At 42.7% G+C, this 27549-nt stretch overlaps 1 protein-coding gene across 1 annotated transcript; it reads left to right on the top strand.

Moving 5' to 3' along the window:
• Window positions 1–568: 568 nt before the first annotated feature.
• rps6ka5 (ribosomal protein S6 kinase, polypeptide 5) lies at window positions 569–18700 on the top strand. Its single transcript, XM_070978824.1, has 17 exons — window positions 569–902; window positions 3986–4057; window positions 4210–4428; window positions 4657–4772; window positions 4882–4983; window positions 6078–6161; window positions 6321–6424; window positions 6519–6669; window positions 6856–7017; window positions 8363–8488; window positions 9723–9856; window positions 10780–10873; window positions 11805–11975; window positions 12294–12485; window positions 14954–15113; window positions 16910–17073; window positions 17729–18700. The coding sequence occupies exons 1-17, from the start codon at window positions 833–835 to the stop codon at window positions 18011–18013; spliced, it is 2406 nt and encodes an 801-aa protein (XP_070834925.1). The 5' UTR covers window positions 569–832; the 3' UTR covers window positions 18014–18700.
• The last annotated feature ends 8849 nt before the right edge of the window (window positions 18701–27549 follow it).

The raw sequence follows: 27549 nt of genomic DNA on the forward strand, positions 1-27549 counted from the left end.
TTATCTAGCTCCCACAGAGGAAAACAAGATGCTATCATTATATTAATGGATTATCATTGTTAGTGTAGCACTATGTAATCAGTAATAGCGCATCACATGCATAATATTTTGTAGTCTAAGAACAATGTCTTTCAAATACTTGTGGTGGAGTAAAAGCTGCAGTATCTGCCTTTGAAATGTGCTGCAGTAGAATCATAAAGTAATAAAAAAAAATGTATGTGCACAAGTTAAGCAAGTCACTCAAGACTGCAATTGCAATTAAATACAGTACTTGAGTAAAGAACTCATTTACTCTCCACTGTTCTACTAATAATACAACTGTCTTTCTTCTGAAACACATACAAACACAACAAAGTAAATTCTATTTATTATTCTATGCTGCACTTGGAAGTGTATTTTTATGCGCAATCGATTGCACTTTAATGTTTACACTTCTGACCTTTGACTCAAGCGTGTACGAGGCGCAATTGAAGGCAGCATCAGTCTTTTGAGGAAGGCGGGATCGTGTGTCGCTATCACGAAAAGATCCAATCAGAGATCAGATTCTCACATAGCAACCCCAATCAGCGAAGAGGGACTGACTGGTTGCGAAGGTAGTGGTAGTGTTGGTGTACTGGATGAAGCAAGTGTTTCCTTTGGGCTGTCTTGCTGCTACGTCTAATAGCAACGTCCTGCCGATATATCTGTTAAGTTTGGCGTCTGACTATCAGGCGTTTTGTCTATTTTGCGTAATAATCCAGATTATGAATGTTAACATTGCGAACCATCTTGAGAGGTGAACGTAACCTTGTCTGAAAAGCATCTCTGAACATAATTGGAACACGAAATTACGATGCCATCCCCGATGGAGGGATCTTCCAGAGAAGGTGACCTCTTTACTGTGAAACATGAGCTGAAAAATGGTAAGTTAGCTGCGAGCTGGTTAAACTTTTAATGCAGTCCGTTTTATTTGACATTTATCTTAAGAGACACGTGCCCTGGAGAAATGTTAGCTGGCTAGCTTGTAAGAGTCAACTCTCTGTCAATGGGCATTTGTAGTGAACGCTAACATCAACGTTAACGTTACTCTAGTCCAAAAATGGCAGATGAAGGCTAACGTTCGCCGACTGTCCTTATTACCTGTAGGGCTACTGCTAACTCACGCAAACTAACGTTACCTAACCGTTTCCCTAACGTTGACTAGCTGCTGCTTAAGGACCATGGTCAACGCGGGTAATAACATTAGCTTATGCTAGTTGTTAACACATAGCAAGGCTAAATCAGACCACCGACTGTGATTTTAAGCAAGTTCACTCCATTGTCGACCCCTTAACTCAACGCTAAAGGAGTTGGTTTTCCTGTTATTGTCTCAATTTGTTAGCGGTCACAGTTAACTTCTCCTTAGCCAGCGAAGAGCAGACACCGCAGCAGCGCTACTGAATCACAAGAGTAAACGTTAGCATGTTTCATTCTGCACAGTGTACAGGGGTGTGCATCAGCAGTAACGGCTGCCACCGTTGGTTCGTTTAATAATGGTTTTCAACTAAATTCCTGGCTAGCCTTGCTAAGTGAACCCCATTTAACACCACCCTCAAGGTAAAACTGTCACGGTTGTGCTGAAGCCCACTGGTTTCTGTTTTTGTTGGAGCAATTTTGCTCGGTGGTGGACCATAGAGAAGTATTATTGACATGTACCGGCAACATGTCAAAACATGAGTCCAGAAAGGATCACCAGCAAATAGTTAAATTAACTGTTGCGGTTCCTAAATATTCATACTTGAGACTTCAGTGACTGGTTGCCAAAATAGTGGTCTAGCGTTGCTGATTCAATACAGAGGGCTGCTGAATGAAGTTGGACACCTCAGATCCAACTGGTTTATAATGACACAGTGCTGCTGTTCAGGCTGCAACATGACTGTGCTGCACCCCCATTTACTGCCCTGCCCTAAATATGCAGTCAGTCTAGTTGTCCCTGAGACTCTTTTTTCTTTTTTGGTATTAGATTTCACACAGCATTTTAGCTACTGTATCATCCCAACCCTGCTTTGAACCCTTACTGTAGTATTTTGCCCTGTGCAGACAGTATAGTAAAACAAAAGGATAAACAGGTCAGGCTTCTTTTTCATGTTTGCAAATATGTGCTTCTCAGTCAATGTTGTGCAAAATCAGCACACGATGGAGCTGTGTTTCTCTCTTGATCTTCCGGCTAGATGCACATTTTTGTATGGAAAATTGCACACTCCACTACAGTGGACATAATTGCAATAGCTTGTGTGGTCTTACTCTTGGTTGTGTTGATGCTGATGCAGCTGTCACGGTCATGTTGATGAAGACAGAATAATTTAGTTGGCTTTTTAAGATTGATCCCCCAGGAAACCAACCAAAATACACAATTTAAGGAATGCTTTTCATTGTAAGGAACGTGGGCATTTTCCTCCTGTGGACTGAAGCGGTTCCTCTTGTCTAGCAGTAAGGCACCATCTGGTAGGACACCTCTGTCGGCCTATTAATAAACACAGAAATAAAACTTAGCCTTGGCAGGGTGAGCTTGACAAGGGTGTTATGCAACCCGAACCTCTGACCTCAAATTTGAAGGACCGCGTTGTTGTTTTGAAATGACACAGAATGCACCCAAAGTGCCCGATAGTTGCAGCGTTTCTTCTCGTGTGTGGCAGGAGAAGCAGCGGGAAAGATGAAATCAGCCGTTTTAATTGCTCAGTAACCTATATTTTCCGTGTATGAGACAGAAGGAATGTATTCACTACAATGGACATGCGTGTCTGAGAGCATGCTGTGCTCTTTCAGCTGTACTTGGACAATGTGATTTAGAAAGTCACGAGGAGTCACTGAGAGTGTGTGCTGAATTCACTGAAGCTCTTTGATGGGAGATAATGACCTTTTGCTGGTTGACTTAGCGAGTTTGCTTGCAGTTGTGTGAAAGCTTATTTTATACTGCTAAGAGGGAGTTAGGAAGAAGTCAGTTTTCTTTGGCACAGGACTTGTTCTCTTGAGGCCTTTGTTTACATGAGGGAAGTTTACTGATTATGCATGTGTTATGTCTGCAGCATGTGAACATTTTTACAGTGAAACTAATTTTACCATTGCGAGATGCCCAGTGCTACAAGTCTGCTGCTGTCGGCTATGTGTTTCTTTAACCACCATCCATGTTTTCCTAAATGTCCCAGTGTTTCAAATGATCCTGAAGGTTAAAGCCCACTTTACCAGCCTTTTCCACTTCATTGGCCTCAAAACATGGCAGCTGAGTGTCTTTGTGATAAAATGAAATGTAAGAATGCATTATTTATAACCTGGGCACCACAAAACACAAAGTGTAGAGACTGAAAAGTGATGTTGCGTGCCTTCTGGTGTCCATGCAAGGGCAAGAAACAGCTGATCAGTGTCAAATGTAGTGTGTTTACATCTTGGCTGTATCAACAGTACTGAATAGACACTGAGAATCATTTAGGACCAGAATCAGCTACACTGTAGAGAAGGACCAAGATTAAAGGTGGTCCGCACATAACATCCGTAACGTGTACCTATCCACATCTTTAATGTCTTGGTTTTAGTACATACTATTATTGGTGAATGGCTTGCAGGCCATGTTAATTATCCGTTAATGTGGTACCAATCATGGTAGATATGAGATTTATAGTGCAACTGCAAACAGCAATTGCAGTCGCAAACAGTGGGGCTGTCAGTGTACAGAGTATAAACATACATTTTCCCGTGTTCCAGATAAGCCTCAGTGGAAAAATACCTAATGTGGAAAATATTCTGTTTCTTTTTAAGGTCTTTGATATTGTGAAAATATACTCTCACACACAATTTTGTGAGAGGAATGCATCTTAAGGGAGTGCATGTGTTCTACTGATCTCCTGTAACGTGAATATTTGTTATTTCTTTTCCCGTAGTGTTTTATCATTCAAGCCGCATTTGTTTTCTGACATGAATTGAGTGTTTTTTCTGATTCTCTTGTCGTATTCGATTTCTGCTCTGACCTCAGCCAACCTGACGGGCCATGTAGAGAGGGTGGGCATTGAAAACTTCGAGCTATTAAAGGTGCTGGGCACAGGAGGTGAGTAAAACTTTAGTCTCCCGCTCTCTTTCTTATTGAAATGAGAGTTGACGTCTGATATTGTGTGTTTTTGATTGATAAGCGTGAGTGGTTTTTAAGCCTCTGCTCTGCACTGAACTTTGCTCCCTGTCTTTGTTTATTTTAACCGCCAGCATACGGCAAGGTGTTCCTCGTGAGGAAAGTGAGTGGTCATGATGCAGGGAAGCTGTATGCCATGAAGGTTTTGAAGAAGGCCACTATCGTACAAAAGGCAAAGACTGCTGAACACACACGGACGGAGCGGCAAGTGCTGGAGCACATCCGCCAATCTCCATTCCTCGTCACACTTCACTACGCCTTCCAGACGGATACCAAGCTGCACCTCATTCTCGGTCAGCGCATTTTACATGAAACTGCTTTCCGTGCGCTGCAGATTGACACTGTGTCATGTTTATACAAGCATAAGAAAAGGTTAATGATTATCTGTGACCCAGAGAAAGATTTTCACCAGCTGAATGAATTAGTATCAACAGAAACTTGAAAGAAGCGTCTGCCCTTCGCTGTAGAGAAGCGAACCAGCTTCATCATTTTCAATAAAAACATGATGTCTTCCATTATAGATTATGTAAATGGCGGGGAGCTCTTCACGCATTTGGTGCAAAGGGTGCGATTTAAGGAGCAAGAAGTAGCCTTGTACAGTGGAGAGATTGTGTTGGCACTAGAACATCTACACAAGGTAACTCCCAGATTCAGCACAAGCAAGGCCTCTCGTCTCTTCAGAAGTTATCTACTGCTGCTTAAATATTTGGTGTTTCTCTTACTCCTCTGCGGTTTTCTCGTTGCAGCTCGGGATTGTCTATCGGGACCTGAAGCTTGAGAATATTCTGCTGGATTCAAGTGGTCACATAGTTCTCACAGACTTCGGCCTCAGTAAAGAATTCGATCAGGTACAGTGTGACTCGGTAACCTCTCAGTCCTTAAACACCTCAGGAAGGAGTTTAGAAAGCTGATTGCAATCTGTCTGTTTGAACCAAAAAAAGTTGTTTTGCTTTCTCCTGAATGGTCCTCCAAAGCTATTTTCTCAATTAGCTTTTTGTCTCTTATCGCACCATTTGCTGCTATACTAAGAAAGTTTTGGTTTTGGTGTTTTATATAAGAGGAATTGTCCCGCAAGGTGTCCCCACTGGTTTGAAGTGGGCAGGCTCAGTTGGAAGAGGATGATGTCAGGCACTTCCATGCACCATGTTTGTGAAAGAGTCCCAAAATTCCGTTTTTTTGGTAACTGGTGGGGACAAACGTAGTAGAAAGAGCAGCACAGTCTGCGTAGGGAGTTGGTATTGGTGGACGGATCAAACACAGGACTTTCATATTTACAGACTGGGGTTCAGTTCCCGTGTGAAACCAACAGTCAGCATTTTTTAAGGAAGTATTTGTTTTAATCCAAACCATCATTCTCTCCTCACCCTCACCCAGTTGTTTTGTTGCCTAAACGTAAGCAACTGCAACCCCCCCGAAATGTTTCTTAGCTAGCTTTATTTTGAAAGTCTAACCGGATGTCGCATATTTATTATTGCTATTTATTACATTTATTCCAACTGAAATACATTTATTTAATGAAGTTGAAAGTTGTGCTGAGTATCATCAACTGCAGTGATACTGTGTTGACCAGGCAGGTTTTAGTAACATTTGAACCAAAATCTGATAGTTTTGCGGTTATTTGCATACTTTTCCAGGCCACTGTCAATCAAATCTGATCAGACCACACCCACACAGTCCAGATGAAGCAGATTATCTGATTTTAAGATCGTAATAAGTAATGCCTGGAGATCTGTGTCCCCGTGCTTGTGCATCAGACACAAGACAGCGACACCAGAGGCCATGAAGTCCACAGGGATCCTTAAAATGTGATGGAGAACCAGCTTTAATCGTTCCCTCACACTCACGCCTGCAGGCATTTCAACCCAGAAAGATCTTCTGTGTTTTGTGTTCTCTTTGGATTCTCAAATGTGTTATTGATGATTTTGTGCCTTTGATGAAACAGATGGAACGGGCCTTTTCTGTCTGTGGCACCATTGAATATATGGCTCCAGAAATTGTGGAAGGTGGAGAGTCTGGACATGACAAGGTAATTTGCAGTTTTCTGTTTTATGCTGTCATCTGTTCAGTCAAATCAAGCCCCCCCGTGCCGCCCTCTCTGTGTTCCTGAATGTGTGTGCTCTCTGCTGAGATTTTTCTTTTAGTCTGCTAAGCCAAAGTCACGGCTGGCTGCTTTCATGCATTCCAGGCGGTGGACTGGTGGAGCCTCGGCGTGTTGATGTACGAGCTTTTGACTGGCGGCTCACCCTTCACCGTTGATGGAGATGAGAACTCACACACAGACATTGCCAAGTATGGATTCTCCCTGATCACCAGCCGCAGTTTTAACCAGCCTTTACTTACGATCTCTCCACAACACTGACCATATCTGTCTCACACATCACAGGAGGATTTCAAAAAAGGACCCTCCTTTCCCCAAAGACATGGGACCTCTGGCCAAAGATGTCATCCAGCGACTCCTCATCAAAGATCCAAAGAAGAGACTGGGGTCAGGTCCTAATGGAGCAGAGAACGTAAAAAAGCAGCCGTTTTACCAGGTGGATCTCATTGCCTGTCGCCACTCTTCCACAATATTTAGAAAAACCAAATGGCAGGGTGGGCTGTTGCTATACATAGAGGGGCAGATTTGAGCGAATAGCATTTAGGGAAAACTGAGTGTTTGTATAAGCTGTGTTAATAAGGATGTGGATGAATCACAGTGTCATTTTTTAAACTCACTTCAGAAAATTAACTGGGAGGACCTGGCAGCCAAGAAGGTGCCTGCCCCGTTCAAGCCTGTGATCCGGGATGAGCTGGATGTCAGCAACTTCGCCGAGGAGTTCACAGAGATGGACCCCACCTACTCTCCCGCAGCTCTGCCTCAGAACTGCGACCGCATCTTCCAGGTGGGAGGCTGCTCAGGGACAGTCGGACTGTTGTTATGGCCGCCGTTTACAGACGGGAGCGTTCCTTTGTGCTCCCTGCAGGTCGCTGCACAGTACAGGACCACGTTTATACGCGCCTCTGCTTTGTGCTGATGTTTGTCTGGGCTTCGGTTGCAGGCGGTGCAAAATGTTGACACGGATGAAAAATCGCATTATACATTATCCGCTTTTTGTCTGCGACTATATTTGACGTACTCCACAGCAATCGAAGTAATCAAGTGAAGTTTTGAATGTCCTCAAAAGGCTGCTGTAAGTCAACATGAGTCTGTCTGTGTGCACTGGTATTCAAATTGACTAAAGGGTCTTTTATTGAAGTAATTGCTGCCATATGCAGCTCTTATTGAAGTAACAGATGTGAATGACTATTTTTGATGTAGCTTTGAACCATAATATGGCCCACAACTCTGTGCCAGCTGATGGCTGTCTGATGTATTGCATGAAATTTCAACTCTGATTGCCTTCTGGATCCTTGAGCTCGGTAGATCAATAGATCCATTAACGGGCTTCTCTCATGGAATAAAAGGTTACACTTTGAGAGCATCACCACGTCTGTCTCGGTTACGCCTTCAGTCTTTGATTGCCAACTTCATCTTGGCTTTTTTCGCTCTCAGCTGCCATTCACATAGTCTGAAATTTGTGGTCTTTATAATTTGCAAGCCTAGCAATCTCTGAGATAACGACAGCAATCCCAATTTTAAACCGTGCACTTGCTCCCCCACCGTGCCTCACAAAACAAAATTAAAATTGCATTAAGAGTGCCAAGATGTAATTTCACAGCAGAGCAATCAAATATTCAAGCCCGGCAATTTAGGGCATCTCATTCATTCAACATCCATCCTTCCGTCCATCCATGGCTGTCACTACATACCACACAGCTGTGTGTGTGTCTGTGAAAAAGGGAAAGAGAGATTAATGCCAGCTCAAAGCTTTGGGCTCCCCACAGCTGGAATTAAGCAGGCAGTGCTGCACAATGACAGGTCTAACAATAGAACAGCTGGACAGCCGCTGTCACTCACAAATTAACAGAATTGGGTTTATTGTGGAGCCGACAGGCTGATGTGACATCTGAAGAAGAATTCACAACAGTTTGAAGTTTTATAGCAAATATGGATTCATGTAAAATACAGTGAGTGTCTAAATTTCAGTAATATAAGAAGTGAAATATAATGAGGGGATCTGAGCGCTGCGGTCTTCACTGAGGCCGTAAACTACAGCAGTGGATGTTTTCTTTCCCTCTGTCCGTATCGTCTCATTTTATGTCTTTGTAAAATGTAAACACCGAGAGCTCGTGTGTGTCTGTGTGCAGGGCTACTCTTTCATGGCCCCCTCCATCCTGTTCAAGAGGAATGTGGTGATGGACGACCCTGTCCAGCTGTGTGGGGGCTCTGAGAGGCCAGGCTCTGCTGCGGTGGCCCGCAGCGCCATGATGAAGGTAAGATGAATGGACTTGGATCCCCCGTACAAACACACTTAAGCTAATGGCTGCTGTCACAGACCGATGAGGCTTCTTCCCTCCTCTCCTTCCCACTAGAACTTTTCCCCCGCTGTACTTTTCTTTTTACTGCTCTCAGATTGACTTTTCAGATACGAGCCTGTTTATTTGACGCTGTTTGTTCTTGTGTATCTGTGCAACAAAGTACTTTCTGAGAGGCTGGCAGTGCATCGCCTTTTTTGTGTTTCCTCGTCAGCTTCCTCGACACCTGCTGATGTAGACGTTCTGCGTTGATTTACGTGATATGAAATGTCACTGTTTCACACGCTTTGGCATTTTTAAACCTTGCTGTCGTATTTGTTGTATTGGTTAACAGTTTAATGCTCCTCGTTCCTTTTTTCGCAGTGTTTGATTAAACAACAAAATGCTGAGATATTAAATTGAATTGCTGTTACGCTGGTCAAATCCCACTTATGTCCTTTGGTGATTACACACTTTAGAAAGGGGAAGTTTTAGCTGAGCAGTCAGGCAACGATGGGCTCCAAATGTGCTCAGAATGGCAGTAAAGCCTCAGCTCAGTGTGCTGTCACACGCTGGAAACCAGCCAGACAGTCTGTCTTGCCTTGTCTTGTAGTCCTCTTCATATCTTTATTCAGATGTGTGCAATCTAGATATTTCACCGCTTGGTTGCTGCGTACAGTACATTTGCTGCTTTCATGCTTCTCTTTTTGTATGCAAATGAACTTGGACATTGCACAACAAGAGAATTTGACTGAGTTCCTCATAACATGGTTTTCATAGACTGCTGTAGGTCACTGACTGGTGCTACACTCAATGAAGCAAAATGTTGTTTTAATCACAAATGGGCAACAAGTTTGAATTTTACAATAAAAACAAACAACTATAGAGTTGCAGTATTTTTTTAAAGACTTGGAGAAAGGGTGGAAAGTGAGATGGATTGTCTCTCAGTTGAGATATAACATGGAATATAAAGTGACATGATGTTTGTTAGATGAAGCCAGCTGTTCAGTATTCTCTATAGAAAATATAAAAGCAGCCTCAGATTAAAGTTAATTAAGAGTTTGGCGTCATATGTTTTAATCTAAAAATAGTTTATGACCATGTTATTGATTTAACTTTGAGGTGGATCTGTAATTTGGCAATGAACGGGCGCTTTGGCGATGCCTCTCTGTTTGACCAAACGCCTCTTTTGGTCCGCTGTTTCCTCCTGCAGGACTCACCTTTCTACATGAGTTATGAGATGGACCTGAGGGACAGCGTTCTGGGGGAGGGGAGCTTCTCCATCTGCAGACGCTGCACGCACAAGAAGACTGGACAGAAATACGCCGTCAAGATCGTCAGCAAGAGGTAGAAACCCTCTCAGCCTGCACGCTCAGATGTGTCTGTTGGCCCAGCCGCTCCTGCCTGTGTGATGTTTAGAGTTTGACTGGATAAATCAGCCGGCGGCCTCCTGCTCTTGCTGGCGGACATTAGACTAAACTTGATCTTGCAAAAAAATATTAGATCAGACATTTTCTGTTAAACTGATGAAAGATGAAAGAATATCCTAATTTGACTTGGTTACATAGTTTCTCATATTTTATTGACCCTATAACTCTGTGTAAGGTGGCCAGATGTGGGTTAAATGAATGGAAATACATCTCTGCTGAACCAACCTGGTCGTTTTTGCTGGCGACGGCTACAAAATAAGCTTTGATCGCGTGTGTTGACTGCAGTCCTACACTGACAGTGTGGCGCCGAATGTTACTGCTCTAATAAGACTAAACCTCACTGTGGCGATCGTCCCGACGCAAACACACTCCTGAAAGTTAACCACACTTTGCACCACATTGTTATCCCATTATTTTGAGTTTTGCCCGTATCAGGTTTAAAAAGTCAGTTTGGCTTTAGAGCGAAACTGCTCTTAAATATTTATAGAGGTGGCTCTGAAATTAAAGATGTAAAACTTGGCGATTTGTGGGAAATAACCAAGCAGAACAAAATGTCATGCAGCCCACAAAATGATGTACAAAGTTTAATGTCTTTCCAAAGCATGATTGTGCTCCTCTCTGTACATCTTACTCACTATTTATTTGTTAATATGGGATGCAAAAGCACTTCTGCACGATTCAATAAAATGACCCAGTTTGGACCAAAATAGCGATTGAAAACCTGTTAAAGGATATAAAAAATCTGCCTCTGAAAAGTCAATTTCTCACCCTGCTGCGTATGTGTGTATTTATGTTGTATTTGGTGACAGCTGTCTGGCTTCCTGCTTGTGTTTGCTGTAGGATGGAGGCGCAGACTCAGCGGGAAATAGCAGCCCTGAAGCTCTGCGACGGCCACCCTAACATCGTCAAGCTCCATGAAATTTACCACGACCAGGTAAGGCTGACCGCGGCGGCCACATTAGCCACCGGAAATTCTGTTTTGCATGGCTGTGTGCGGAGCCTGTGGGGACTGCAGCCTTATTAAGTCCTGGAACTGGAGCAAGGCAGATTAATGGGGAAGCTTGAAGCCCTCGAGGTCTGTCTCCGTCTCTTCACGTATTGTCCCATAAACATCTCTCCATGTGCTCGATATTTCACACCGAACGTATTTTTAACTGCAGCTGTGCAAACATCCATTTTGTAACGCTTAATAGAAACAGCCTAGATTTACTTATGTTGCTGATTGAGCCGCACTCTCAAGCCAAACTAAGTGTGCGTGTGTTCCAGCTGAAGCTTACCTCGGATATAGGGATGGTGTGCCCGCGTGGCTGACTGTGTACAGGTTCATTAGCCCCGGTCCTTCAAGCCAAGGAGCACCACTTTAGTCCTGATGAGCTCAGTGGGGTTATTACTGTACCTCAGAGGCCTGTGACCCAGATCAAAGCAGTGCTGCCTCGCCTCAGCCGAGTCCTGCCTTTGTTCCACGGACCCAGCACTAATGAGAAACTCTACCCTGCTGCCCAGACACATTATTCCCTTCCCAATTTGTTTGGCCCCTTTCACTTTTACTCAGTACCATTATGGTTTGATCTCACCATCACGGGATCCAGGCCTGCTTTTGCTATGTTTATTATGCAAAAAAAAAAAAAAAAAAAATCTTGTTCACCATTTCACACGTTAGCATTCAGCTGTTTTCAACGTGGTGTTCAAGGTGTGCAAGGAAGATTTGACATAAATTAGCAAACACTTTTCGATATTCGTTTAATTGCAAAGCCTACAAACGTTGGCACCTGCTGTACTCTCAGAGCATAAAGGATAAAGGTTGGAAATGGGTGTAACAGGTCGGTGACAAGTGTAAATATACTGTGTGTGTGTGTTTGCTGTAGCTCCACACATACCTTGTCCTGGAGCTGCTCGGTGGAGGGGAGCTGCTGGAGAGGATCCGCAGAAAGCAGCATTTCAGCGAAACGGAGGCCAGCCGCATCATGCGAAGGCTGGTGTCAGCCGTCAGTCACATGCACGACGTGGGAGTGGTGCACAGGGACCTTAAACCGGAGGTATTGGACATGCTCTCAGTGGGACCAATGCTGGAAATCCTTGTGCACAGTTTGTGTCTTTGTGATGAAACAGACACACCGGCTCATTACCTTTTAGAGCAGAATCACTGTGTTTGTCTGAACCTTCTATGATCTGTTGTATTGTCATTCTGACTCTGCAATCTTCTGCACAACAAGAGTACAATTGTTTGACCCTAACATGGGTCAAAAGTACCTGGCCAGACAAGTCTTAGTGTCCAATTTAGTAAGCTCTTGAGTGCACCAGTTTTGCAGAGCAGAAAGAAATGATTGCTGTCCGTGTCTTGAATTGCTTCGCAGAACCTGCTCTTCACAGACGAGAGCGAGAACTCCGAGATAAAAATCATAGACTTTGGCTTTGCTCGCCTCAAACCGCCAGACAATCAGCTCCTGAAGACTCCCTGCTTCACACTGCAGTACGCTGCGCCAGAGATACTCAAATATGATGGCTACGATGAGTCCTGTGACCTGTGGAGTCTGGGGGTCATTCTGGTGAGTTGGTGTGGGATGACGGGGCCATGCTCAGGCTTAAACAGAGAACTGACAGTTTGATGACGGAGAGTCGTTAATTATTCAACTTGTTCAGACAGAAATTATAAACATAACAAGAAAGAAAACTTTTTTCAAACAAAATATCCAACTTGTGCTTAGTTAACCAGTTTGTGACAGTTTTAGGATTATAATATAAATGATACTGATTTAGAATTCAATGTCTGTCAAATGGTAAGATGTCTCAAAACGAACGTACACTACATGTTACGATAAGCCTGCGGACTCCTGTCTCCCCCTTCTGGCAGCGAGAGTAATTACACAAACATTGTCAGCGTACTTTAGAGGCTGTACGCCGCCAAACTCTGAGATGCCATAACCTGGTCTGTCGCTGTGGTCGCTTCCCCGTCAGCTCTGGAAAACCAGTCATCGCTGGCTGACCCAAAACGCCTCACCACCGGGAATATAGCCACAGATTTAAAAACTGTGCAGCGATTTGTCTGCTGGTGGCTTAATCAGCATTGTGTGAACTCGTTTGAGGCCTCGAATGTAACAGACGTTCATTTATATGTAAAGGTACCACAGTCCAGGCATTAATATTGCATTCATGGCAAATTAAGATCGTTTAATGTCAGAATGTTTACTTAATGCGATTTATTATTAAGGCAGCACGGTGTCACAGCAGGTACTGCGTGTGCCTCACAGCAAGAAGGTCGCCGGTTCGATCCCCGGGTCGGGCCTTTCTTTATGAAGTCTGCATGTTCTTCCCGTGCATGCGTGGGTTCTCTCTGGGCACTCCGGCTTCCTCCCACAGACCAAAAACATGCTCATTAGGTTAATTGGGCTCTAAATTGTCCTTAGGTGTGAGTGTGAGTGTGAATGGTTGTTTGTCTTGTGTTGCCCTGCGATCGACTGGCAACCGGTTCAGGGTGTACCCCGCCTCTCGCCCGTCGACAGCTGGGATAGGCTCCAGCCCCCCCGCAACCCCGGAAAGGGATAGTTGGGTATAGACAATGGATGCATTTATTATTAATATGTTCAGGTTAAAAGTTAGTGAGGATGCTCGCTCATTAACATTAAGTTTCCCATGATGGCATTAATGCTGCTCAGTCAGGATTAGGACTAAATAACAGATCATTGATTAGCTCTATTCAGGAGCATCATTATTTGTGACTGCGCAGCCACATAACAGGTCTATCCTTCACTTCCCACAATGCCCCAGAAAAGTGACCTGATTATAAATTTATGGTTTTCTGAAAATCTTTTCAAAATCCGCTGCTCCGAGCTGCGCTTTAAAGTTGTTTTTCATAATACTGTTAACTGAAGTATTTCTAAAACCAAACGTTTAATCATGAGCCTCACACGGTGTTGATTTGTTGATGTTATCCAGTTTATGGATTAGACATTTGCTGCAGGCCGTTCTGATGAAGCAATCAGCTTTTTTTTTTAACTGATTTGGACTGAAGTTTAGATGTTCAGTGTGTGCGTGTGTGTAAGTGGGGTGTTTCTGCGAATCAGCGGCCATGTGTATGTATGCATGCATGCATGTGTGTGCGTGCGTGCTCTGTTTAATCCGTTTTGCATGATATTCATCTCCCTCTCTGGTTCAGCGCTACAACCCTCAGCATCCTGTGGTGAGCTGACACAGTTTGAGGCTCACGACGGAGTGAAGAGCAACCAGCCCGGCTCTCAGAGCTGGTGATGGCTGTGCTCAGATGAGACGGTGCTTCCCGGCAGCGGAAATGTCATCCTAATTCAACCTTTTTCGGGTTAGAGGAGGAAGATTAAAAGGAGAGGTAGAGAGGAGAAGGAGAGGGCACACGGGGAGGGTGGAGAGTTGAGATAGAGATTTCTGTACTCGGCCAGTCATCCGTAGAGTCTGGGCTTCCTTGTGCAAGTGCTGTTTTGCACCGTCGCCCCCTGGGGGGATATGGTAGTAGTGTGCCTCATGGAGCTTTGATGAAATGGCTACTGACAAGCTGTGTGCACAATGCCCTGGAAGCAGAGTGAGCCAACACAGAGGGGGGGGGGGGGGGGAGAGATCGCAGCACAACAGATCCTCCACCGCCAAAAGGGCTGTTCCCGACCACTGTCATTTTAATGAGTAATCTGAGGGCAGATGTAAGCAGGCCAAGGTGAGAGTACCCTGTTCTCTCAGCTGAGCGCAGACCGCTCTTCTGTTTAGAGCTGGTTCAGCCCACGGTCAACAACATGCGGCATAACAATGGAAAAATGTGCACAGTCGTGATCGGTTAAGAGCTCCTCTCCAGCGTGTTGTTGTTTCAGCAGCAGATACGTTTTATCACTGATGCCAGTTACTTTCCCAGCTCATCGCAGGCAGCGTGATTAACATTTTTTGTGTCATGCTGACTGTAAACTGTTTAGATTTGATTCACAGTGTAGCTATTTAAGCCCAGAAACTGTGTCCTGACAGCAGTGCGTGTTTCTGTGTGCTTTCCCTCTGCTGGCAGTACACCATGCTGTCCGGCCAGGTGCCTTTCCAGTGTCAGGAGAAGAGCCTGACTCACACCAGTGCAGAGGAAATCATGAAGAAAATCAAACAGGGGGACTTCTCATTTGAAGGCGAGGCCTGGAGAAATGTGTCCCAGCAGGCCAAGGACCTTATCCAAGGTGAGGGTGACAAGCGGCAGCTTGGTGTTAAATCCAGTATCTTCAAGAGATCAGATGTTACGTCACCTGGAGGATGTGGTTTACAGTACATTTATAGCGTGTTTGTGACCTGATTTTTTTTTTAACTTATTTTTTTATTCGAACATCATACAACAAACATACACCAATCACTTGCCACAATCATCATATTTTTCCTTTCTTCAGTCCTTTCTTTTGAAATGTCCTTTTTCCTTTTTTCCCTTGTTTTTCTTACAGTCCAGTCACAGTAATAATTGTGATTGTTTAAAGCACAAAAATATGCCTCACTTCACAAAAAAAATCAATGCCAACTCATAACTCATAGAAAACCCCCACTTTCAGTGCTAATAATAATAACAATAACAATCAATAATAAAGGGGGGGGGGGGGCAAAGGAAAAAAAAAATATCTGACCTAAATTAGAATAAGAGAATCATGAGTCAGGAAATCAGAAATCAGGAATACACATCACATATCACTGCAATATCAGAGGCATCACAGGCTTCCATCTCTTTGAAAATTTGATTTTATAATATACTTTATGGCTGCAGCTAGTAGGATTTGTAGTAAATATGTATTATCTCGGCCAGTGACCCCTTCTGGCGTTATACCAAGGAGAACCACTATGGGTTCCTTGGGTATTTCAAGATGAAAAATTTCTTTAAAAGCATCAAAGACCTCCTTCCAATATTCCTCTAATTTTGAGCATGACCACATTACATGGGTATGGTTGCCTATATGTTGTCCACAATTCCTCCTGCATTTGTCTGAGCCTGTTTGGTTCCATTTGACTGTCATCTGTGGGGTTTAGAAATACCTTGTTATAATTTTCCACCTAAACTCTCTCCAGATATTAGAACTGGTCACTAAATGTGCTTCCTCACAACCCCATATCCAGGTTTCAGTAGAAATAGTTGTACCAAATTCAGTTTCCTATTTGTCTTAAATAAAAAATATGGTATACACTTTGGAAATGACTCTTTTAGTATTGTGACTGCATTGTATTTCCTGGAGAAACAGCTCAATTTGAGAGGGGTTTTTAACTTTTTCATACTCTTGATGTCTTGTTAGAAAGTGTCTCAGTTGAAATTAGTTTGTGGCAGTGTAAAATCACGTCTCAATTGTTCAAAGGATTTAAGATCACCTTTGGAAAACATGTGTAAATATCTAAGACCACAGTTTTTGAAAACTCCTATCCTTTTGAGCCTAACTCAGTCAAAATGGATGGTTTCTTTGGTAAACCATAGAAGGCTTGTATAGTTTTCCAAATTTTCAATGTCATTTTTGTCCATACACCCATCCGGATATTCTTCAAGGATAGATCCGAAAAAGAGCCATCTTTATTGGTACTGAGCACAAGCTCTTTTCAGTATTAATCCACCGAGTATGTACCTGATCCTCTGTCCACGAGATCATCGTGACCTGATTTTAAAATCTTTCACAATGGAGTGTCTAAATTGGCTAAAATACTGTAATTGCAAAAAATACCAACACCATTGCATCATGCCCTCTCCTGTATTTAGACCGTAGTCGAAGCCTGATTCGGAATACAGACCTCTTGCACTCTAAGCTCAGATGTGAACTGATGTGAAAGAGTCTTTACAGCATTAGAAAACATGTCTAACTTCATATGTAGTTGTTGCTTGTGAAGTGGGTGCCTGTGAGGAGCTCAGAGCGACTGAGGTTCCTGAAGAGGAAACCACTTCCTCTTTGTGGCTCACCTCTTCCCTCGCGCATTAAGCGCGCTAAAGGTAATTATCTGTGTCTTGTTCCTGCAGAGCTGCTGACGGTGGACCCAAACAAGAGGATTAAGATGTGTGGCCTGCGTTACAACGCCTGGCTCCAGGACGACAGCCAGCTGTCCTCTAACCCGCTCATGACCCCGGACATTCTTGGCTCCTCCACTGCCTCCGTCCACACTTGCGTCAAAGCCACCTTTAATGTGCGTAATGGCCAACTCTGCATGCTTGTTTTAGATGTAGGTCAGGAACTCCCAACCTTTGAGCTTCAGGTTAAATTTAGGTTTAATCGAACAACTGCTGTTCAAAGCGCCAACCTGCTGTTTCTCGTGGACTGTACAGCAGCCTTGAACTCTTCAACCCGTATCAGTTAACCTGGTTTTGGACTGTTAGTCAGACAAAACAAGCTGTCTTGAGATATCGGCTAGCTAGAAGCATTTGTCACCGTAATCATTAGTTTCTGCCTTAACTCAAACAAATTTTGTAAACCTGTATATTTTCATTGGTAAAATTCACGTGATAACACCAAATGTCTGCCAGTAGTTTGAGAACTACAGGGATGCATTGATCCACAACACCATCTCAGTGCTGATACTGACCCTGTTTCAGCTGATCAGGTGTCAATCAGTCAGTGTCATCAGAGAAATTCAGTGTTTCCTCTATCAGACACATTTGTGGTTTTAGTGCCACAGAAGACTGCAGTGGCAAAATGATTCCAATGAACGCACAGAGCAGCAGGAGCCTTGAGTTTAGGAATCAGAATCCATGTCTGTAGAGGAAGACTTGGATCAGTGCATCTCTTGGAAAATGAGTAATTCTCAATAACTGGCTCACTGATCCCCTTTTTGTTTATCCCAGGCATTTAACAAATGTAAGCGGGAAGGATTCCGCCTGCAGACGGTGGACAAGGCGCCACTAGCCAAGAGGAGGAAGATGAAAAAGACGAGTACCAGCACAGAGACCCGCAGCAGTTCCAGCGAGAGCACCCACTCTTCATCCTCCTCCTCCCAGTCTCAGGAGAAGACGTGTGACGCCAACCCGCAGCCCTCCAACAGCACGCCTGTCAACACTCCTGTGGCGCTGGGAACGGACTCCGAGCACCAAGCAGCACACCCAGCCTTTCACTTCTCAGAAGGACAGTGAGACAGCGAGAGGGAAAGGGAGATTCACGTAGTTTCATGAACCCGCAGGATGGCTTGGACCAGCGTAGAAGCCGCTCTCTCCTCTTCCTCTTCCTCTCAGTCCCTGGCAGCTCTCTGCCTCTGGCTCAATTTGCATGGACGTCCGCACGTCTCCAAAACCAAGCATGCAGCGGGAGCAGCGACCGTCACTTCGATATCAATCAATCAGTCATCACTAGCAATAGCCTCTCCTTTTTCGTTCTCCCTCACTTTCACACACAGACTGTATCAATCAGGGACTGGACCAGGAAGAAGCTGTCACCGGTGTCCAAAGTGAAAAGGGCTCCCCCACTGCCCCAGGTGCAGACAGACAATGGAGAGACACCTTCAAACTCGTCATGAAATCACAGCTCAATCTGTCCACTCCATTTACCTGTCTCTGTCCACGCCTCTAGAGGTTTTAAAGGGAAAGTCGTAGTGTTTACACCGTGGATGCGTTGCATTTTTTTGTCAAAGGGAGAGAAGAAGTGCAGCGTGCTGCAGCGTAACGTAACGTGGGTCCACTTCTCTTTTCTGGGAAGTGGAGATGGAGCGGGGTATTTATATGTGAATTTTACGGACTGAAACTTATTTATGATAAGCTATGTTGTTAACTTATTTATGGCTCGGACTGATCTGAAAAGAAATAATGGATACAGTGAGTCTTTTAAAAAAAAAAAGAAAAAAGAAAAGGAAATTTTATGTATGTGTCTATTTTTCCCGATCAGCTCTAAAAACTGTTTCCATGTCGTCTGATGGTTGTGCGTACGTCTTTGTAATCATCGAAGACATCAGCGCTTCAAGTGCACCTAGGTCACTAAGACACAGTCATGTAGATATTGTAAGATTATTACAGGCAAGAAGAGATTAACGCCATTAGCTGCAGGTTAATGGTTGAGAAGCAGTTTATCAAATTTATGTAACCAAAGTCATTTGGATTGATCGAACTATTTATGTAGGCTGGAGAATTTGGGGATTGAACTGCAGCTATGTGTCCGTGGTCAACAAGTCAAATTCCTTCTTTGTAAGGATTAAAGAAGCAAAAGTTTAAACATCTTTTTTGTAGGAACAAGCAAATGTGGATGTAGTGCGTTCAGCCAAATCTGTGGTTTTATTGTTGTATGGGGAGCACTGCCGCCAGAGGGGATGTGACCCCACAAGAAGAGCTATATTTAGACTTATTTTCGCCTCGATGTGGGAGTATGACTACTTCAAGGCTCAGCATTGCTGCTGCTCCACATATTCTGATCCTCACATCGGTATATTTAGCCCGGCAGCGGATTTGCCAACTGTGGTGTTGGACTTAATTGTCTCATTATCACTACAACCAATTGGATTGAGCAGAGTGGGCCGAACGGAAAATTCAGATCAGCTTAGCATGAGGTGAATGTGTCAAGAGGTTTGAGGTCGACTTTCCCCGAGATCCGAGATGCCAAAGGGAAGCTTCAAGTGGCTTCCTTTTCAGATAAAACAGAATGAAATCATTTAAAACGGAAAGGTTTACGTGCCAAAAAATGGGATTATTCGCGGTAGATTCACACTGTTTTAATGCAGCGTAGAGCAAAGGGTTGCCTCTTGTTTCCAGGCTTAAAGAACTCAACCCTTTATGAAAACCTCACGTTCCTGAGGACAGACCTTACACAAACACTCCTCTTACTTTCGACGCCGCCCCTCGCTCTGTTTACCATGTTGTACTGCATGGCTGAAACGGTGATCTTTGCACTGTGTGACAGCTCTCACTTTGAAGCAGATCTCTGGTTAGTACAACTCCCCCAGTGCATGATGTAAACTGAAGCATCAACCACTTCTTTTTCTTTGGTTTTACTGGCTTTTTTGGGCAGATTCTTACTTGATTTTATGTGAGTTTGTTTACTTGCACATTTTAAACATCCCCGATGTAACTCGGGACTGAAGTTTTGTTGTTTGGAGGTGTGATGGATGTTAACGCCGAAACCCCTTTTACAATAGTCTGAATATTGTAATGTTCCAATATTACAATACTGGTGTTAGCCAGGGTAGTTAGGCAAGTAAATACCATGCTCTGTGAATTGTTTTTTTGCCAGTCTGTGTTAGTCTGTTTCCTTGGTAATAGTTGAAATACTGTATTCTGTTAATATGTACAAGGGTATTTGTGTTCAGTGCGCGAAGCTGCCGAGAAACAGTTTCTCCTGCTCAGTCAGGATACAAATTCTTAGTTGGACTACTGTGTGCATTTAAATACACTCCCTCATCTTCCATTTTAATGCACTCTGAATCTGAACCAAAGCATTAACTTCAAGGTAGCTGCTCTAAGCTGCATGAGATCTTTCCTTTTCATGCAAATATGCAAAGAAATGCTTCTTATATCACCGTTTCTGTTTGTTTTGTCCAGCTGGTGAAACCTGTTCGATGTTTTTATCTCAGATCATTTTATAACGGTGTACAGTGTGTTTCTTCAGAGATCCTTTATGAGATCTATAATATCCATATCCAGCACATTATCATGCTTTAAACTATGCATCTCTTTTCGCTGTTGCGTTGCTTTTACCATTTCAACAAGACCTCACCAAATGGCTTCAAATACAGTGCTGAAAAGGGCGTACCACAATGTACATATTGTGTACTTGTACTCTCATGGCATCGGCTGCAAATAGAAAAGTAGGATCCACTGGCGTATGAAAAGCTGGAATCCTTGGAGCTAAACACTACAAAGCTCTTGTATAACTTAGTTCGCCTGAGTTCCCCGTTGCTGCCTCATTAAGCCTCTTTTCTTTTGTTTGGGTGTATTAATAGCTCAAGTGGAGGAAGAGGAAAAGTGTCCTATATTGAGCTCCCCTCTGGGAGCCAGGTTCTATTAGCTGATGTACTGCAGTGCTGTTTGTTCCAAAGAAAATACCGTACTCCACTCACTGCCTCTGTGGGACCCAGCTCACTTTTCTTTGTAGGGGAAATAACAGCGTGTCATGGGAAAGGGTTGCTTTAGTAACGTCTCTTGGGGCTGATTTTCAAAGTCGGTTTTCCCCCTTTGATGAACTTGGAGGCCAGTTTTGACTTGACATCCTGTTGTCTTTTTGTAGGTTCGCTGGAATTTGGATGAAAGTTCCTCTTTTGTTGCTTCTCTCTGACTGAGTATTGAAAGCTATCCACCAACCAGCTGAACCTTTGTACCTTTTTGCAGCATGGGTAAACGGGCTGGTGGTTTGATCTGTTTTGTGTAACCCAGTGTCTGCTGTGGTGCATTTGAGTCAAAGCGTTGAACTTGGGATCTTCCCGCGTGCTTCAGTACTTCTGTCAGCGGTGACATCTATGTGTTGACACTTGTGGGGCCAAAGCTGAAAGTGATATTGAACTTCCTACACTGAAGGCACGGCTTCTTGGCTAGGGGCTTTTGTGCATGTGTCGTCTGTGAGTGTATGTTTTTTGGACAGATGCTTTGGTGAGTGTGATTCTTCTTGGTCCGCTCTTGAGATCATTTGGAGCTGTCCGCGGTGCTGAAGTGGCCAAACCTCGTGTATTTTAGAGGCATGTTTGTTATATTGGTGAGTTCGCCGTACATCCCGACAGCAATCGATAAATCAGATGCTCTGAACTGGTATCTGTGGCTGTCGCAGGCCTGTGAAAAGCCTTTTCAGTCATTTCAAAATGATGGGATGGCCTCCTTACCTGTCTACCCACAGTCTGCCCATGCACTCATTGTGCATGACTGGAGTTCCACAGCTACATAGATGCTATTGCTAAAACTATTAGCTTGAAGGAGTGGCTTTGAAGGGAACTTTCACTGGTTTCTCCACCGTTACCAACCCCAGCTTTAAAGCAGTATTTGGACAAATTTAAGAGCAAGAAATTATGTTAAGGAGGGAAAAAAACGAGTGCATTGCATATGTGGAGAGGAACGTTGTGTAAAGCATTCAGTGGCAGCAGAGGGCGCTGTGTGAAGTCTGATAAGTTGCCTCCGGTGATGTCATTCGAGTCCGAGTCGGCTGGGGCTGCAGACGGCAAGTTTGAGAAGAACAAGAGTCTGGTTGTGTGGAGTTACAAAGAAGTGAGCTTAGCAGACCTCCTCTGCTAGAGGCTAGCAGCTCGAGGATATGTTAGCCACGACTAGCATAGCACACTTGAATCTGTCTGCAGTGGCATTGTGGGTAATTTTGAAGACTCATTTTGCTGCGTTGATCTTTTTTTTAATTGTCCCTGATGAGTCCCCTCTCATAAGTATATTTGTTGTTACAATTCCCATTAAACTGACAGTTAAAATAAGGTGACCGCACAGGAAGCAGCTTTCACCAGCTGTTGTAACTGCTGCTGCTCCAAGTGATGGTAGTATAACAAACTTAGTTTCTAGTTGAAAACATAATTCAAACAATATTCACTTTTATATAATGAATAGTGTTAAATAACATGCAGAGTTATATAAACTTTGGGACTGTGGAGTAACTTCAGACAGAGAAGTGTGGGCACCTCTGCTTTAAAGGGTCAAATCACTCAAACAAGCACACAGTATTCACAGGAACCTTCTCTCTGGTCGAAGGTTTCAATGAAAACTGTTGTGGATTATCCAGAGTAACTGGGGCATTGTTCCTGGCCACACAAAACCAAAGCTAGATACGACTCATAATAAAGTTTCATTTGTGTGAACTGACCCTTTATCGATCCATTACTCCTGCCACAGAGGTCAAAGCCCACGGTCAGCGACAGAATGCCACCGCTGTCTTGCTCAAACACGCTTGTTTTAGTGTTTTGTTGAGGTAAACGTTGAGGCTTTTGCATACACAAGTTGTAGTGGATGTCGTCCAGTGCTCATGACAAGCTGCCACCTCAGACGTCCCCGTCTTCACCGCGGACGTCGCCATCACGCGTGCTACTGCTTGATTCCTGTCAGTATTTTCAATTCTTCATCGCTTCTTGTCAGATACTTGTCATATTGTTCCTGAAACGTGTCAAAAAGTACTGTAGCAGTGAATCCCTTTTGAGATTGGTCAATATTAAACTGTTTCAAAACACGCAATCAAGCTTTAAGGGCAAAACTTTGCACTTGTTTGTTATTTTAATCATGCAATTGATTTTTTTTTTTTTTTTATTTGTAGAAGAAAAAAAAAAAGTCCTCTTTGACTTTGTACAGGTTCACATGTTTCAGCTTATATATCCGTGTGTTTGTGTTATGGCTGTTGTCCAACATTTCTAAGACAATACTAAAATATAAACCTCAAGACCGGATAGTACTTGTACTGCAAGGATACACCATGTGCATACCTGCTTTTTAGGGCACTGTGAACATCATCATTCAGGTTCTTAGGCACACCATCGACAGTACGAGGAAAACCTTGATTTGCTTCAATAAATGCTTTACTTGCTGGCTGAATACATCTGTACATTTAATAACCCGATTCCAGTCATGAAGAGTCTTTTAACAGATCCTTGGCTTCAGTGTATTTTCCAGTGTATTTACATCATTGCTGAAGATATTTTGTGATACCAGGATTTGTCTGTATGAGTTGTCGGAAGGACATTAAATGTGCGATTTCCTGTTCATTTATTGATCTCGACTAATAACTTAGGTTGAACCTTTTTCATATTTGAAATGGTATTCTAGATTAAAAAGGCAATCTAGGAGAGGTAGAAAGTTTTACTTCAGCAGGCGGCCTCTAGATGGCAGTGTTTGATAAGAGTGCCACTCAGAACAGGTCACTGTGCAGCATGAACCCCAGTCAGCCTTTAGGATTAGTCAGTCAAATATAAACTTGTGTTAAATATGCTTCAAAGCAAATAACATTTCTCATGTTATCTAGCAGGACTAGAGATGTATGTCTGTGTACTGGGTCAATTAAATGCATATTTAAAGTAAGATTTGTGTCTTAAAAAGTGAACTGAATGTTCTGTACATGTCCAGTTATATTATCCTTGTGCTCTGATTAAAATAGTCATATGCAGCAGACCTGACAAAAGGTTTCCAGTCTCTTTTAAGGAGTGATTTTAAGATGCACCTATACTTAATACTGTGTGACAAATTCACCAATGTGAGATTTAGGACTTATCCATCTGGATAATAAGGTAGATAATAAGGTAATAAGGTCATTGGCAGCTATAAATGAGCATTGTTTGTGTTTGCACATTTTGCCTGTTAAGCATCATATCTGTGGAGACTTGTTTATTTTAGAAATTAAGGGCTTTAAGGTGTTCGATTCCAAAAATATGGAACTGTTCGTCACATGTTGCAATAAAACAAATTCATATATTACATATCTTCTCCACTAGGACTGCAACTAATGCATATTTTCATTATTAAGTAAGATGAAGATGACTTTATTAATTGTTGGGAAAATGCACATTAATGCATAATCAAAACTGACTTACTGAACAGCCCAAACCATAAAACTATTAATTTTACCATCATAGAAAACTAAGAAAACCAGCAGATATTCACATTTGAGATGCTAAAACCAGTGAAAAATAAAGACGACGAACTGATCATTAAAGTAATTACTTTTCTGTCAATCCACTCATCAATTAAATTGCTGCAGCTCTCCAGCTACAAGTTGCCTTCACTGATGTGTACTACCACATACTGCCAGGAGAGGTCGCTCTTTGGCTCCCACACATTGCTCCAGTAAAATTCAGCTGCTGTTTGGAAAAAGTTGCAGAAAAATAAGTGAGGCTGAGATTTTAGTGTTGAGCAGGTGAACACACAAGAGAAAAACTCCACTTTTTCAGGTGACAAAAATCAGATTATTCTCCCAAACAGCAAGACATGGTGAGGTCACCAGAAGGCAGGAGTGCCCAATTATATTATATTATATTATATTATATTATATTATATTATATTATATTATATTATATTAAAGTTTGGGCAGCTGTTTCCCTTAGGGTCTGAAACAAGGCATGAAAAAGGTCAGCGGTCATCTGTGTGCACAGTTGCTCAAAGAGGTATATAGATATTGCTCTGTAATGTAAATTACTCAATCCAGCTGAGTCTGGGGCTGTAGATTGGTAGATAGATTAAAAACTAACCTAAACTAAAACTATGAAATAAATTAAATACACAAAAATGCAGAAAGTACCATCAATAAAGGTACTATGAGCTAAAAACAAGTATACAGGCTACAGTCAGGTTGATACAGTACGACTGCGTAATATTTAAGATACACAGATTTTTATGCTTGGCTTTCAATCCACTTATTGTGGTTCACCCCACTTGCTACTATATGCAACAATACAGATGATGCACTCACAGAGCACTTTGCCTGGCTAATTTTGCAATGTGGATGTCAATATGGATGTTCAGCGGAAGAAGCTCATTACACAGTGTGTCCACTGTGTGTTTGTGTGTGTGCGCGCGCGTGTATCATATCTCTTTGAAATCTCTCTGCACTTACATGCTATCCATTACTAAACAGTGTGTTGTACACTGTGGTCAAGTATTCAGATGGAGAGTGCACTCTAGAATTCATCATTGAGATTTTTTGAGGGAGACAAACGGCTAATACATCAAGACAAAAATACACTGAAGTCTTTTACAGCAGACTGAAAAGTAGGCCTAAGATATGGCCAGTTGATTCATTTTTTTTTTTGTACCTGAACACAGAGTAAATTTAAGTTTTACTAACAAAAGTGTCTTGATGGCTGATGCACTTTTTAATTGTAAAGAATAAGCAATTTTGAAACATATTTGTCAAGAAATAAAGTCAGAGTCAAGACAATGTGATCCCTTGTTTGTTGTGCTATGAAGCATATTTCTGCCTTTTTATGCAAACCTCTTTTTGTTCACCTTCAAAGCACTCTGTGAACAACCTGAAACAATTCTAATTTTGTTCTCCTTCATGTGTTTTCCATAGGCTCTCCTCACCTGTCAGCAAACTTCTTTGATATTCAAAATTCTTTCAAGTTCCAGTGATTTTGGGTTGAGGGTGTCGTTATGGCACTGAAGAACGGTAAATGTGACATGCAGGGAAGAAACCTCTGCCAATAAATATTCATGTTCATCCAAGTTATATCAACCAAAACTAACTGGTGACAGCAGCCAAACAATGTATGCTTACCAATGATAGATACATCCAAGAGATGTTGGATGGGGCTGGAATCATGTGTTTCTGCAGTTCTTCCACATCAAACTCAGAAAATTGTTTCTTTATTCACCTCGCTTTGTGCATTGTCACATTTAAACAGGAAAATGAGCCTAAGCACAAAGTTGGAAGCACACGATTGTCTGAAATATATTTATATACTGCAGAAACTGCATGTAACTTTTATCTTTGTAGATATTAGCTAACATTAGCTTATGTGGTTAATGTTAGTTATATCAGCAAATTGTAAATATTAGCTCACATTAGCTTATGTGGGTAATGTTAGCTAATCTCAGCAAACTGTAAATACTCAGATTCGCTCATAGCAGCAAACTGTAGATAATAGCATACATTAGCTTATGTGGCTAATGTTAGCTAATACTAGAAAACTGTAGATATTAGCTAACATTAGCTTATGTTAGCTAAATTCAGCAAACTGTGGATGTTGTATGGAAGTTACAGAGTCTTCTGTGGACTTTATAACTCTGGTTATCATGTGCTGCTGTTTCACTACCTTTTAGCATTATCCCTTAACTATAACTTGTGGGTACAGTTGTTGCTCTTGACAAAAACCGACATGGGCTAACTACCCATCAGCCTGGGGCTGTAGCAGCTAGTACACAAGTTAGGTAGGTGAGTGGACAGACAAGACAATGTTCAATACAGTATACTACTAAAACCATCATATAAATAACTATAATATAAATTGTATGGGCTACAATCAAGTTGATACTGTGCACAATATTGCCAAATTTTGCAGTGTGGATGTCAATATGGATGTTCAGCAGGAGTGTGTCCTCAGTGTGGGTGTGCATGATGTCTCTTTTCTTTGAAATCAATAATACAGGCTAATATAGACAGATTTAGGAAGATTTAGATGTTAAATACCTAAACATATTAAAACCCATGAAGTACCATAAAAACATGACAAATTCCATAAGCTGAGAACACGCCGACTGGACAGTTGTCAATACCTCCTACTAGAGGGAATTTCCTCAGATGGGGGAGCTGAGAGATGAATACAAAATGGGACAGGACATGATGGAGGACTTTGAGCTCTGAGCTGGGTTTTCATGAGTGTGTGGTGGTGGTCTCGTTTAGCTATACTTGGCAGGACTGACTCCAGACGCCCCTCCAATCCTGTGCAGATGTTTTGTCCAGGTCTCATCGTGATATTTGGCTCACTCGTTAAGATTAGGGCTGAGTCTAAGTTTGTGGTAAGCCAGCAGGAAGTGAATGTAAGCCAATGAAATGTTCTTTCAAGCAACCAGTGAGTGTGTGTGTGTTTGTGTGTGTGTTCTTGCTCGTGTGTTTCAGAGGGTGGGGTTTAGGCTGGACTGTAGAGGGGTGAAGTGCCTCCGATCCTTGGGAGTGGAACGCATTTCCTTTTGTTGCCCTCCAATTTTTGACTGGCTTGCCCCAGCACATGAGCATGATGGGGCTGTTTCTATTATCCAGCTTCCCAGACCCCCCCATCCAACCC

Source organism: Chaetodon trifascialis, chromosome 14 (genome assembly GCF_039877785.1).
Source record: "Chaetodon trifascialis isolate fChaTrf1 chromosome 14, fChaTrf1.hap1, whole genome shotgun sequence".
Classification (NCBI taxonomy): domain Eukaryota; kingdom Metazoa; phylum Chordata; class Actinopteri; order Chaetodontiformes; family Chaetodontidae; genus Chaetodon; species Chaetodon trifascialis.